The sequence below is a fragment of the Bombus vosnesenskii genome, unplaced genomic scaffold, assembly GCF_011952255.1.
Source record: "Bombus vosnesenskii isolate JDL3184/JDL3185 unplaced genomic scaffold, Bvos_JDL3184-5_v1.1 scf7180000013349, whole genome shotgun sequence".
Classification (NCBI taxonomy): Eukaryota; Metazoa; Arthropoda; class Insecta; order Hymenoptera; family Apidae; genus Bombus; species Bombus vosnesenskii.
This window is the reverse complement of record NW_022882985.1, coordinates 307256-321224: the sequence shown is the minus strand read 5'-3', so window position 1 is coordinate 321224 and position 13969 is coordinate 307256. Positions and strand designations below refer to the sequence as shown.

Below are 13969 nucleotides of genomic sequence, written 5' to 3'. Positions count from 1 at the left end.
AGAAGAAGCGTAGAGCAGTAGGTGCACATCGGTGCACGTACGAGTGTGACGGCACGCCGAAACTGAAACGCCGAGAGCCACGAACGTTTAATGTCGCATTTCCGTGCTGTTTTTCTACGGTGAGCATCTTAGTCAGTGAGTGACTATTAATAATAATCTCGGGTGTTTTCTCGAACGTGTAGTTTGTCGAGGTACTAAAGAATGGCATCCGATGAGGAGGTGGACGAGAGCTACGCGGGTAAGTGCGACGAGGGCACACTTGATCACGAATACTACCGGAAAGTTGTATCCTCGAGAGCACGCAGGACGCGCGCTTTTCGTACGATGGCTGCCATGTCAATTGATCCTTCTATGGTTTTTCACGCGCTGTCGCGTGTTGCGCGTTTCGACGTGATTTCTCCTGTGTTTTTGTCTAACTCGATGGCAGGTTAAATTGTCCAGAGAAAACAATTAACCTTTCAATTCGACAGATCTTACTTTGTTTTGTAAAGGAACAACTAACCTTCGAATTGTCAATAATCCCACGAACGTGTCACGATATTCTGTTTAACGGTTTAATGTATCATACATATTCGTGTTGTATTTAACCAGCACGCAAATGTAACGAAATAATCATCTGAGTATAGGTTATTGTTTACATTCGATAGTTAGAGAGAAATCACATGGTTCTCTGACTTTTACTTATTTTAGATATTATTACAGTTACAGGTACATTAGTACCAAATTGTTGCCACGATTTCAACAAATTTTCTACAGTAATTACATTTTAAATCATACTATGATTCGACAATCAATTCCGAGAGCTAAACGATTTCTAACCCTTAAGTGAGATTTTTGCTTAAATCAATCACAAATTAAAAACTTGTCAAATATCGAATGTTGCACGGTGTTTTCGCAATATTTCGTGACCCTTACATAATTAACGCTTCATTATTTGATTTTTCGTTGTACAATTAATCCTATGTACGCATTTGAATTTGTTCTAACCGTTGTTTTTTCAATGCGAAAAAGTCAAAAGGGTCACGCTGTTTTCTCATGCAAAGTTCTAGTACAATCTTAATCTATTTCAACTGCGGAGTAATAAGATAATTTCATTCATCGTGTGTTTTTCAACAATCTCGAGGATTCTTGCTTAAAATCCAATTTCTTTACAGAAAAAGTAAAAAACAATGTAAAGTGATAATTCTAATTTCCAGCGGAATCTTTGAGTAATTTCGTAATGCTAGCTTCGGTTTTCCGACCATCTGGTACGGTTGTGTGCGTATTCATTATACACACGCACACTATTAATCGTAATATATAAGCGACCGGTGCGAGCTTCTCGAGGATATCGTCTTCCGGGACTTACTAAAAATTGCAGCGGTATATCGTGATTACAGGTTCGTTCATCGATTTTTCAGAATAATCAGTGAACGAACGAGATCAGAATCCGCGGCAATATTATGAATATAAAATATAGGCTTCTCTCTCTCTCTCTCTCTCTCTCTCCAATGTGGTGAGCCCTTTCGAAGAAAATGGCGGACGCATACTCTCTTACAAAGCATTCATCGAACGTGGATTAGTCGAAAATAATTTATACATTTCGACTGTCCAATCTTAATAGCTTGTTCAATTTTCAAACGAGACTTATGCATGCACGCAAACTCGCTTTTGTACAGAGAGTTTGTATTTATGCTGGTTTTATCGTTTTGATCGCTTCGGAGGAATAAAAAAATCGGTTTGTTATAAAACGTTACTATCGATTTGGCAATTATCAGTCCGCCGCCGTTTTGCTGGTCGAACGTCCCGTCCAATAACATTTGTTCCAATTATATGTTGCTCTCTCTTTCTTTTCCTGACTTAAGTATTTTGTATTACGATTTTTTAAGAAATATATTTTCTAAAGTGAATTGAAGTCGCGTATTACTCGGGTTTCTGCAAAAACGAATGGCAAAATATTTGTCGGTGCCATGTCGTCGCGGTACTGTGATGGAAAATAGTTCTTTCGACGGTTCGACTCAAAATATTTACATATATTTGTATAATATATAGGATTAATTTGAATCCATAGGATTATATGAAGTCATTCTTTTTAAAAGAATTGATAAATATATGTTTATATACTATTGCAGACAAATTGTAAAGTATTGATTTACATGAAATATTAATTTTGTTGGAAAAATATATGTATACATTGACTATTCTTGAACCTACATTGTAATGAATACAGATATTGATTTTATGTAAGTCAGAGGTAGCCAGTGAAAATGTAGCTTAATATGTCAATCATACATGAAAATCATTATATTAGAAATACTATAGAACATTATTTATTTCGAAAAATTACCTATTTCGTATTATAAATGACTTTATATATTTATTGATAATTGTATCTTAATGTCCTAATTGGTCCTTTTATTTTTTCTTAAAATAATTTCTTTTTTTTTTAATATAATGAACTTTTAGGAGAGGATGACATAGATGAAACTGGAGGTCAAGTTTCAAATGTTAACCAACAAGTGGATGGTTCATCCGATGCAGAAGAATCTCAAAGACTAGTTAGTATCTTATATACACATTAAACATTGATTAAACTATGAACATTATTTGAAATATATTTTTTTATGCAGGAAGAAGATGATGATTATGAACCAGAGGAAAGAAAGAAGAAGAAAGGAAAAAAACGAAAAGCTCGTAGTGAAGATAAGAAAGGGAAGAAAAAGAAGAAAAAGAAAAAATCTGATTCTGGAGATGTAATTACTTTTATTTTATTTCCTAAAATATAATTAATTTACTGATAAAAATAACTTAAATGTTTTCTTTACGCAGGAAAGTGATTTTGGAGGAGGCGGTGAAACTGGTGATGTAGCTGGTGATGATAGTGACTATGCTGGAAATAGAAAAAGTAGAAAATCTTCCTCCAGGAAATCGTCTAGTCACAATGCACCTGTTCCTCCTAGCCAGGAACCCACAACAGGAATGCCTACAATTGAGGAAGTCTGTAACACTTTTGGGTTAACAGATGTACAAATTGAATATACTGATGCAGACTTCCAGAATTTAACTACCTATAAATTATTTCAACAACATGTCAGGCCGCTACTAGCAAAAGAGAATCCAAAAGTAAATTTTTCGTAAAAGCAATGAGCTCAAGTGATTATTTTTTCGATATTTTATTTACTTCTGATATTTTATGTTATGCTTATTTTTAGGTTCCAATGTCGAAGCTTATGATGTTAGTGGCTGCCAAATGGCGTGATTTTTCTGAGTTAAATCCTCACACACAGCCAGATGCGGATGTGTCTTCTGCAAATGTAGATGAAGATAGTAGAAATGCAAGGGCAAATCGTGGTGGTGCGGTCCAGGAAGGCGAAGATGAAGAAGACGATGATGAAGATAGTGATAGAAAACGGAAATCACGAGGATCGAGAGCGAAGAAGGGAAAGAAAGCTTCGAAAGTACCTACACTCAAGATCAAACTTGGAAAGCGCAAACGAGGAAGCTCGGATGAGGAAGCAGAGGGTAGTGGCGTTGGTACTGACAGAGATTCAGACATGGAATTCGAGCAAATGTTGGCAGATGCGGAGGAACCTACTGGTGCGGATGGGACGAACAAAGGAAATGCTGAAGAAAGCGGGGTTGAACCACCAGCAGAACCACCTGTTCGCAGGAAGGCAAAGACCAAAATCGGAAATAAGACTAAGAAGAAGAAAAAGACAAAAACCACGTCAAAGTTTCCAGACGGAGAAGAAGGTCTTCAGGTATAATTAGATTGCTTTTGATTAATACTGGTTATATTTTCTATGTCAATGAAACTTTTGAATTTTTTTATGATATTTATATCTTTTTATGCAGACTGATCATCAGGATTATTGTGAAGTATGTCAACAAGGTGGAGAAATTATTCTATGTGATACGTGTCCTAGAGCTTATCACTTGGTGTGTCTAGAGCCTGAATTAGAAGAAACTCCGGAAGGAAAATGGAGTTGTCCTCATTGTGAAGGAGAAGGTATTGCAGGTACCTTCCTTGTAACCCCAAACCTTTCATCCTCCCCAACATGCTGATGTGCATTCAACTATCAAAACGAATCGTGGATTATTAATTCTGTTTTCAGGTGCAGCTGAAGACGATGATGAGCATATGGAATTTTGTAGAATATGTAAAGATGGTGGTGAATTGCTATGCTGTGATAGCTGTACTAGCGCGTACCATACACATTGTTTGAACCCACCACTTTCAGAAATTCCTGATGGCGACTGGAAGTGTCCCAGATGTTCTTGTCCACCTATACGTGGAAAAGGTACTGTATGATTAAGACAAAGAATTATGCATCACATACTCATAACTAATATTTAATCTTTTATGTGATAGTTGCAAAGATTTTAACATGGAGGTGGAAGGAATGCCCAGAAACACCCTCGGAGGAGCCGTCAACAAGTAAAGCTGCTCCTAAGCAACGTAGAATACGCGAATTCTTCGTGAAATGGGCTGATATGTCTTATTGGCATTGCGACTGGATCACAGAATTACAGCTTGATGTTTTCCATCCTCTCATGTTTAGGTATGGCACTTATTCAATAATGATATGCTTAATCCTTTTTTTATGATTGTTTAAAATTTTACTGTGATCTTTAGAAATTATTCACGAAAATATGATATGGACGAACCACCGAAGTTGGAGGAACCGTTAGACGAAAGCGATTCCCGAGTGAAACGTTTAAAAGAACAGGACGTTGCAACTAATAGGGATGAATACAATTTAGAGGAACGATTCTATCGTTACGGAGTACGACCAGAGTGGCTTGTAGTGCATCGAGTAATTAATCATAGGCTTTCAAGAGATGGTAGAGCGACGTATCTCGTTAAATGGAGGGAATTAGGATACGATCAGGCAACTTGGGAAGATGAGCATGAAGATATTCCTGGATTAAAGCAAGCTATCGAATATTACTTGGATCTCAGAGCTGCAAACTGTTGTGATGGTAGTTCGTCCCGCAAGGGCAAGAAGGGTGAGAAGAGTCGGTTAATTTACTTTTTCTTTTTACAATCATTATTATGAGCTGCGAAATGGACATATACATTATATTCAGGTAAAGGCAAGAAATCGAAGACTCGTGAACTCATCGACGACGAAGAAAGAACGCCTAAGAGGTATACTCCGCCACCTGACAAACCTACCACAGATCTAAAGAAAAAGTATGAACGGCAGCCAGAATATCTGGATCAGACTGGAATGCAGTTACATCCTTATCAGCTAGAAGTATATATCTTGTCTTCATTACATTACTTATTCCTTAATGAGCTTTCTATAATTTCATAATTTTGTAGGGTTTGAATTGGTTAAGATATTCATGGGGCCAAGGTATAGACACTATTTTAGCGGACGAGATGGGTCTAGGAAAAACCATCCAAACTATCACCTTTCTGTATTCATTATACAAAGAAGGTCACTGCAAGGGACCGTTCCTTGTATCTGTTCCTCTATCAACTATCATTAACTGGGAACGTGAATTTGAAACCTGGGCACCTGATTTTTATTGTGTTACTTACGTTGGTACGTGCGTGTATATGAACTTAATTAATGAAAATGCGTTTATTGATTTGTTTCATTGCTAATTAATATTTTATATTAATATATTTGTATATTTCAGGTGACAAGGACAGTCGTATCGTAATTCGTGAGAATGAATTGTCTTTCGAAGAGGGTGCTGTTCGTGGTGGCCGAGCATCGAAGATCCGATCGAATCAAATTAAGTTCAATGTACTTCTTACCAGTTACGAGCTGATCTCAATTGATTCTGCGTGTTTAGGATCGATAGATTGGGCTGTATTAGTAGTAGACGAAGCGCATAGACTCAAATCTAACCAGTCGAAATTTTTTAGACTATTAGCGTCCTATAATATCGCGTATAAATTATTGTTAACTGGAACTCCTCTGCAAAATAACTTGGAGGAATTGTTCCATCTTTTGAATTTCCTCTGTCGTGATAAATTCAATGACTTAGCTGCGTTCCAAAATGAATTCGCTGATATTTCAAAAGAAGAACAAGTGAAGAAGTTGCATGAACTACTCGGACCACACATGTTGAGGAGATTAAAGGCTGATGTATTAAAGGTATTTATTATATACTTCTTTTCATAAATTCAATATGTGAGTTATACTAATCATCTTTATTTATAGAATATGCCGAGTAAATCAGAATTCATCGTCCGTGTCGAATTATCGCCTATGCAAAAGAAATATTATAAATATATATTGACGAGGAACTTCGAGGCGCTGAATCCCAAGGGGGGAGGTCAACAAGTGTCGCTATTGAATATCATGATGGATCTTAAAAAGTGCTGCAACCATCCTTATTTATTTCCAGCCGCGTCTCAGGAAGCACCAACCGCACCAAACGGAAGTTACGAAACGTCTGCATTAATCAAAGCAGCAGGAAAATTGGTTCTATTGAGCAAAATGTTAAAGAAATTAAGGGATGATGGACATAGAGTCTTAATCTTTTCTCAAATGACAAAAATGTTGGACATTCTCGAAGATTATTTAGAAGGAGAGGGTTATAAGTATGAAAGAATAGACGGTAACATTACTGGTGCTCAACGACAGGAAGCCATTGATAGATTTAATGCACCTGGTGAGTAGATAGTTTTATTGTATCTTTAACGAATCATCAACGGAAAATTAATCAATTTTTTTACCAGGTGCGCAACAGTTTGTTTTTCTACTTTCTACTCGGGCCGGTGGTTTGGGTATAAACTTGGCTACTGCCGACACTGTGATCATTTACGATTCCGACTGGAATCCACACAACGACATTCAGGCATTTAGTAGAGCACATAGAATTGGTCAAGCTAATAAAGTCATGATCTACAGATTTGTAACTCGCAACTCTGTCGAAGAACGAGTTACACAAGTGGCGAAGCGTAAAATGATGTTAACACATTTAGTTGTGAGACCTGGAATGGGTGGTAAAGGTGCCAATTTCAGTAAACAAGAACTTGACGACATTTTACGATTCGGTAATGTCGTTGAAATAAAGATTATAAAATAGGATTTAAAATTATGGAACTTGTCTATAATTTCAATTCGTATTAGGTACTGAGGAATTGTTCAAAGAGGAGGAAGGCAAAGAGGATGAAGCCATTCATTATGATGACAAAGCTGTGGCTGAATTGTTAGACAGAAGCAAGGAAGGTATCGAACAGAAAGAAAACTGGGCCAACGAGTATCTAAGTTCGTTTAAAGTAGCATCGTATGTAACAAAGGAAGGTGAAACGGAAGAAGAAGCAGATACTGAGATTATTAAACAGGAAGCTGAGAACACAGATCCAGCTTATTGGATCAAATTATTGAGACATCATTATGAACAACAACAAGAAGATATTGCCAGAACACTTGGAAAAGGTATATATAATTTATTTCTTTGCCTGTAAATACTCCTCTCCGTCTCTCTCTTGTCATTACAAAGTAATAATTATTTTTAGGTAAACGAATACGTAAGCAAGTGAACTATAATGATGGAGGAGTAACTGGAGACCAAAGTACAAGGGATGATCAACCATGGCAGGAGAATCTTTCTGATTACAACAGTGATTTTAGTGCTCCTAGTGACGACGATAAAGAAGACGACGACTTTGATGAAAAGGGTGATGGTGACCTGTTATCTCGCAGAAGCAGGCGAAGATTAGAGAGGAGAGACGAAAAGGATCGACCTCTTCCTCCATTGCTTGCCAGGGTTAATGGAAACATTGAAGTAGGTTTACATAATTTATCTTATATTTAAAAATTAATGAAAGATATATACTATAATATGGTTTTTTAAATCCAGGTACTAGGCTTCAATGCCAGACAAAGGAAAGCATTCCTGAACGCGATTATGCGTTATGGTATGCCACCACAGGACGCGTTTAACTCTCAGTGGTTAGTTACTCGCTCGAAATGTATTCCGCAATCAGTAAATTTAAAGTACTGTTAAAGTATATTGTCGCATTTCAGGTTGGTACGAGACCTGAGAGGCAAGTCGGAGAAGAATTTCAAGGCCTACGTTTCCCTTTTCATGCGACATTTGTGTGAACCTGGTGCAGATAATGCCGAAACATTTGCCGATGGTGTCCCGAGAGAAGGTCTTAGCAGACAACACGTTTTAACAAGAATTGGTGTAATGTCTTTAATAAGGAAAAAGGTAAAACACTCTTCAGTTGATTTTTTATTTTCTTCTTTTCCTTTCTTCTAATAATGTTTTGTTTTATGTAATAGGTGCAAGAATTCGAACACATAAACGGATATTACTCGATGCCAGAAATGATTCGCAAACCGGTAGAACCTGTGAAAATAGAAGGTGGTGGAGAAGGAGCAACTGGAACTAGCAGTACCAGTGCAACACCAGCTACTTCTAATGCACCTAGCCCGAGTCCTGCTGCAACTCCAACGCCAACTGCTATTCCTGGAAGTGCGAATACTGACTCCAACAAGTCAAATTCAGACACGTCTGAAGTAAAAGAATGTAAAGAAGTACCCAAGGACAAAGAAGTTAGTATAGTCGATCGTAAAAACTTAAATAATTCCAAATGAATTTGTAGTAAAGGAAGAATTATTTTACAGAGTGTTGATGCGAAGGATGTGGAGGAATCAAAAGAATCTAAAGAAGAGGAAGAGAATAATGCGGAAAAAGATAAAGACAAGGAGGACATCAAGAAAGAAGAGAAGGATACAGAGGGAGAAACACAGGATAAAGAGAAGGATAAAGTAGATGCTACAGACGAAAAGTTAGTGACGAAACACGACGAAAAAGTAGACAACTCCGAAAGCAAAACAAAACAAGATTCCGAGGAAGATGTAGTTATCGTTAAAGACGATGAAGAAGAAACAGAAAAGCGAGAGGTACTTGCTAGTTCGATGTTAAATCAGTATAATTTATTTGAAACAATTAATAAGATTTCTAATATTACATTGAGAATATTAATATTACAGGAGAAAGATAATAAAGATAAGGACATAAAGGACTGTGATTCAGAAACGATAAAGCCCAAGCGCAAGTTCATGTTCAACATAGCTGATGGTGGTTTCACTGAATTACACACATTATGGTTAAATGAAGAGAAAGCTGCAGTACCTGGCCGTGAATACGAAATCTGGCATAGAAGACATGACTATTGGTTACTGGCCGGCATTGTTACACATGGCTATGGTCGTTGGCAGGATATCCAAAATGATATTAGGTAACAAATAAACAATAATAGGAAAATATATGCTTACTATAAACGTGTTATTTTAATATTATTTTGCAGGTTTGCAATAATAAATGAACCATTTAAGATGGACGTGGGCAAGGGTAACTTTTTAGAAATAAAAAACAAATTCCTAGCTCGACGTTTCAAACTGTTGGAACAGGCATTAGTGATAGAAGAACAATTGAGAAGAGCCGCGTACCTGAACTTAACGCAGGATCCTAATCATCCTGCGATGAGCCTGAATGCAAGATTTGCCGAAGTCGAGTGCCTTGCAGAATCACATCAACATCTTAGTAAAGAAAGCCTTGCCGGAAATAAACCAGCAAATGCTGTGTTGCATAAAGTAAATATATTTCTATGGATAGAAAATAATCGTCTTCTTTCAGTAATTCCTCTTTATACATTGTTTCATTGTAGGTACTAAATCAATTGGAAGAACTGTTGTCTGACATGAAATCTGACGTGAGTCGTTTACCAGCAACATTAGCTCGCATTCCACCTGTTGCTCAAAGACTTCAAATGTCAGAGAGGTCGATATTGAGTCGATTGGCAGCAACCGCACCAGGTGGTAGTAGTTCTCAATCGGGTCAAGCAGCGCTGTTAGCACAACAGTTTCCAGCCGGTTTCTCCGGTGGACAACTGCCGGCTACATTCGCTGGTGCGGCTAATTTCGGAAATTTTAGACCACAATACTCAGTACCAGGTCAACCACCACAGGGATTCACAGGTTCGCAATAACTTTCAGATTGCTAAAATGTAGATATCGGATTTCTAGATATAATGATTGTTACAAAAATAATTTATATTGCAGCTTGAATAGTAAATGGTTGATAAACAGTGGCTCAATCGAAAACTTGTAATAGCGCAGGTCAACACTACCTTTCGACGAAGTCCATGCGCGCTGTATTATTTTTCGTAAATTACGATTTCTAGCTGAATTTTATTAGAAGAGGAGATGCTCTACGATTTGACGAAGTAACGAAGACAGACACACACACGCATACACATAGACATAATACGTTACATCTAAATTACATTATTGCTGTATTTATTATGTGTACATTCGGCGTTTAGCATCAAGATTATCATGTTTTTGTATTTATACATATACGGTCCTTGTAGAAAGCGGCATAAATTATTTTCTTAAGCTAATTAAGAGCATGATTTATATTTCTTCATCGACCGGCGTGTGTATCGTATCGTAACGATAAGTACGTTTTACTTAATAGAAACAAAAATAACAACTTATTTAAGAAACCAATATAGATTTACATAAATTTATGCAGTTTAAACATAAGGTACGCTAATTAATTCGAGCGATTAATCGTTCGGCGTAATTTATTCGCAATTTCTTTTTGCATCAATATTTTCCTAATGGATGCCGGAAAGACTTAATTAGTTGGAAGCCTATCCCCGCCCGATATGTGTATTTGTGAATTCAGGGATTTCAGTTAGGATTGCATACTGAATACACAGAGTATCGTCATATAAGAGTACCATAAATACGACGAACAATGGCAATCACCTTAGTTAAGACTGACATTCACGTGCTGTATTCAGGAGATTTCATTTCTTACACGATTTTACATGCTATTGTAATGCATGGGTTTTTCATACTGAATAAGCAAGATTCTTTACACGTGCATGCTTTAATCGTCAATCTTTCAGTTTAAATTTTTTAAAGAAGCAGATATATCGTATTGTGTAAGTATCACGTTGCAGAGAACAGAGACACAAAGTCTGTTTGATACTTAAATATTATAATATACACGGTGATACAACTCTACGTAATAAATACGTAATTCGACTCTGTAGGAATCGACAGTTTTATTAAAACGTCACGCCGGTGACTATAAAAATATGACTTAGATTTGAATTTGATAATACCGTGATTGTTTGATAAATATACTTTGTACATACTTGTCGAGTTACATTTTACTGCACTACATATACTAAAATACATATACACGTACATATTAATTGCACTTGCGTATAAGGTCAGAAAGCACGTCACATCCCATGCATTATATTAGTAAAAAAAAAAGAGGAAGAATAAGGAACGACTATAAATATAATTATGAAACACAAATACATTAAAAAGTCTTGAGTAAACATACTGTTCAATTTTTACTATCCCAAGTTTGAGATATGTTAAAGCATTTTAATTTCTGAGTAATTGATCTGCCAAATTACTGCGTTGGCATATAAGATTTTAAGGGTAATTTAGGATTTAGCTAAGAAATTCTGAACGAGACTATGAAGATGAATGAAAGGAAAACGAGCGAGAGGAATGAACGAGTATAAAGTGAATTAAAGATATAAGCCGAATCACGGAATATCGTTTGTTGTATGTATTAATTCTGCTGGAATAAATTAATAATTAGAAACCACATTAGTACTTGATGTATCTTTTTGTAGGTTCTTAAATTTTTAAACATATTAAAAGTTATAATAAAAAGTTTTATTAATTAGCATATAGACAATAAATAAAGGTTACAAAACGCTGTAAAGTTCATAAATATAACAGAACAATTAATCATAATTACATATTTCAAATTGTATAATTGTTTTGTTCATAATTTATATACGTTGAAAATGAAACATAATTTTATGCATAAGTTCAAAAATGCAATGATATAGTGAACAATAGTAATAAAAAACTAACATATGAAGCTTTTCTAACGCAAATAATACGACAATAATTTTGGTAAAAAGATACAAAGCATATTTTTAACCAGACGTGTCTTTATTCTGTCTTTGTTGGATCATTTCCCTAATGTTGTTTTCACATTCTTTTAAGTTCTGTTGTAAATACGTTTTATTATTTTCTAAAGTTTTCACTTTTTCATCAGCATTTTTCATTCGTTTCTTGAGACCGGCCTTTATGCTATCTATGTCATCCAAAAGGAACATCCTGCCGACTGATTCGTACGTCTTTGTGTTCTCAGGATAAGAGGTTATCTCTTTCATTGTCAGCTCGGCAAATTGTTTAGATCGTTTCAATTTGTCAATTTGCAAATCTGCTAATTTCAATTTTTGCGTGGTATCAATCATTTTCTCATGCAATTGCGAGAACGCTTTCCTTAACTCTTCATCCGGTTCCCTTGCCATTTCTCTGCAATAATTTCGGTATTTATAGGTTAGAAAATGGAGTTGAATTACAGTTACTAGATAAATTATTTCAGATGATAATTTATTGTCAAGCAAACTAAGATATTTAATAGTTCAATCGAATATAATTAATTTTTCGTTTTTTAGCATTATTTATTTATATTTTCGAGCAAGTTAAAATACATGATAGAAGACAAAATACCTTGTCGGTTCCACCTAGCGAGTTGATAAAAAACCTTCAAAAATCGTATTGGATTTAATATGCATACATAGTATACACACATACATATTTGGATCTGTTTTCAGTCGTAATACCATATAAATATATTAAAAATTGTATTTTTATTTCCTATAAATTATCGTTTACTTTACATTCTTAAATCTTTAACAAAAGAGAAATAGTTGTTTGAAATATAGAAGGTTATTTAATACACATTATATAAAAAAATAAATAAAATATCTAAAGTATAATGTTTCCTGTAATACTTGGTAGATAAAATAATGTTCTATCGAGATTTTATCTTTTTAATTATATACTCAAAAATATGAATGTGAATGAAAATCAACAATCTAATTATGATTATTTAATTTATTTCTACATCTAATAATTTATGTTGTAACAAAATTGATGTTGATATGATTAATAATATTTCAGTAAAAAACTACTTTCAATAAAATAAATTTTGTAGAATATCTTGCAGTTATAGTAAGTTTTATAGTATGATTATGTTTTTTCAATAGTTATAAAAATACTTTTTTTTTGAAGATATTCTTTTTATCAAAGAAAAGATTACAGGGATATTTCAACATATATAGTTACATAGCTATATAGCATTTTTACAGAAATGCTTTTGTAGTACTATATTCTTCTGTTAGTATATTATATATGTACAGTATGTATTTAAGTTTATGAGATTATATCTATTAAAATTCATAAAATAAAACGATTCTTCTTATATGAAAATAATTACCAAGTACTTTATAGGTCATGGTATAGCACAGAGTTTTATCGTTCGCTTTCGAATTACCAATAGGCGGCTGCTTTCGGACAACTCCGTATGGCGCCGCCAATATTCGGCGGTGTTGGAATGATTCTGATTGGTTCATAACCTGTTTACGCGAGGTCGGCATAAAAAGCTCACGAATTTGAAAAAATCCATTCATACTATTACTTTTTCTACATATGTTAACATTGATTCCTTACTACATATAGTCATTAATTACTTATTACTCCATGACACACTGTTATAGTGGTTAAAACTACTAGGCATAACTAACAATCAGCTGATGCATTGAAAAAATTAAAGAAAAGAAAAAATGTCACTATTAGGTTAAATCTATTGTGCGCATATTTTTTATCTATATACATATGTACATTGTTTAACTTGAAGTGAAAAATAAAAAGTTCCTTTTCTTTATTCTTTTTATTTATTAAATAAAACAATTGATTTAATAAAGTGCCTATAGTTGAATTTTCTAAGTTGTTTTTGAATTTAAATAAATGTATCTTCGATACAAAATGTTGCCAATAAGACTGCAACTTGACGTTTTTTAGATTAACATTTGCAATTCATTCTAGATTATTGTAAAGTCATTTTGGACTGTAGAAAGTGTAAATTGAATTTTAGATAGTTCTATATTTCAGCG

General features: G+C 34.8%; 2 protein-coding genes across 13 annotated transcripts; one reads left to right on the top strand and one right to left on the bottom strand.

The window, feature by feature from the left end:
- On the top strand, positions 1 to 11606 carry LOC117236447 (chromodomain-helicase-DNA-binding protein Mi-2 homolog). 12 transcript variants are annotated; one of them, XM_033499401.1, is made up of 24 exons: positions 1 to 119; positions 183 to 238; positions 2446 to 2537; positions 2610 to 2732; positions 2809 to 3102; positions 3192 to 3740; positions 3835 to 3997; positions 4095 to 4280; positions 4352 to 4541; positions 4616 to 4998; positions 5071 to 5240; positions 5309 to 5534; positions 5632 to 6095; positions 6162 to 6615; positions 6683 to 7000; positions 7077 to 7385; positions 7466 to 7734; positions 7810 to 7901; positions 7977 to 8163; positions 8238 to 8510; positions 8583 to 9199; positions 9269 to 9554; positions 9629 to 9938; positions 10023 to 11606. In XM_033499401.1, the coding sequence occupies exons 2-24, from the start codon at positions 202 to 204 to the stop codon at positions 10025 to 10027; spliced, it is 5997 nt and encodes a 1998-aa protein (XP_033355292.1). In that variant the 5' UTR covers positions 1 to 119; positions 183 to 201; the 3' UTR covers positions 10028 to 11606. The 12 variants fall into 12 exon arrangements, with proteins under 12 accessions (XP_033355292.1, XP_033355293.1, XP_033355300.1 ...); XM_033499409.1 differs by having other exon boundaries at positions 3 to 238; positions 4616 to 4989; positions 7959 to 8163; positions 8583 to 8861; positions 8952 to 9199; XM_033499410.1 differs by lacking the exon at positions 1 to 119 and having other exon boundaries at positions 202 to 238; positions 4616 to 4989; positions 8583 to 8861; positions 8952 to 9199.
- A 152-nt stretch (positions 11607 to 11758) lies between these two features.
- On the bottom strand, positions 11759 to 12647 carry LOC117236456 (prefoldin subunit 1). The gene is made up of 2 exons (XM_033499434.1): positions 12525 to 12647; positions 11759 to 12326 (listed from the first exon to the last, which is right to left on the bottom strand). The coding sequence occupies exon 2, from the start codon at positions 12320 to 12322 to the stop codon at positions 11942 to 11944; it is 381 nt and encodes a 126-aa protein (XP_033355325.1). The 5' UTR covers positions 12323 to 12326; positions 12525 to 12647; the 3' UTR covers positions 11759 to 11941.
- Between the last annotated feature and the right edge of the window lie 1322 nt (positions 12648 to 13969).

Bases quoted from the DNA above. Each gene is read 5' to 3' on its own strand.
- LOC117236456 (XM_033499434.1), bottom strand. From the start codon at position 12,322: ATGGCAAGGGAACCGGATGAAGAGTTAAGGAAAGCGTTCTCGCAATTG.
- LOC117236447 (XM_033499397.1), top strand. From the start codon at position 1,927: ATGGCAAAATATTTGTCGGTGCCATGTCGTCGCGGTACTGTGATGGAA. The intron at 3,103-3,191 runs GTAAATTTTTCG...GCTTATTTTTAG, and splicing joins TAGCAAAAGAGAATCCAAAA to GTTCCAATGTCGAAGCTTAT. The intron at 6,096-6,161 runs GTATTTATTATA...CTTTATTTATAG, and splicing joins TAAAGGCTGATGTATTAAAG to AATATGCCGAGTAAATCAGA.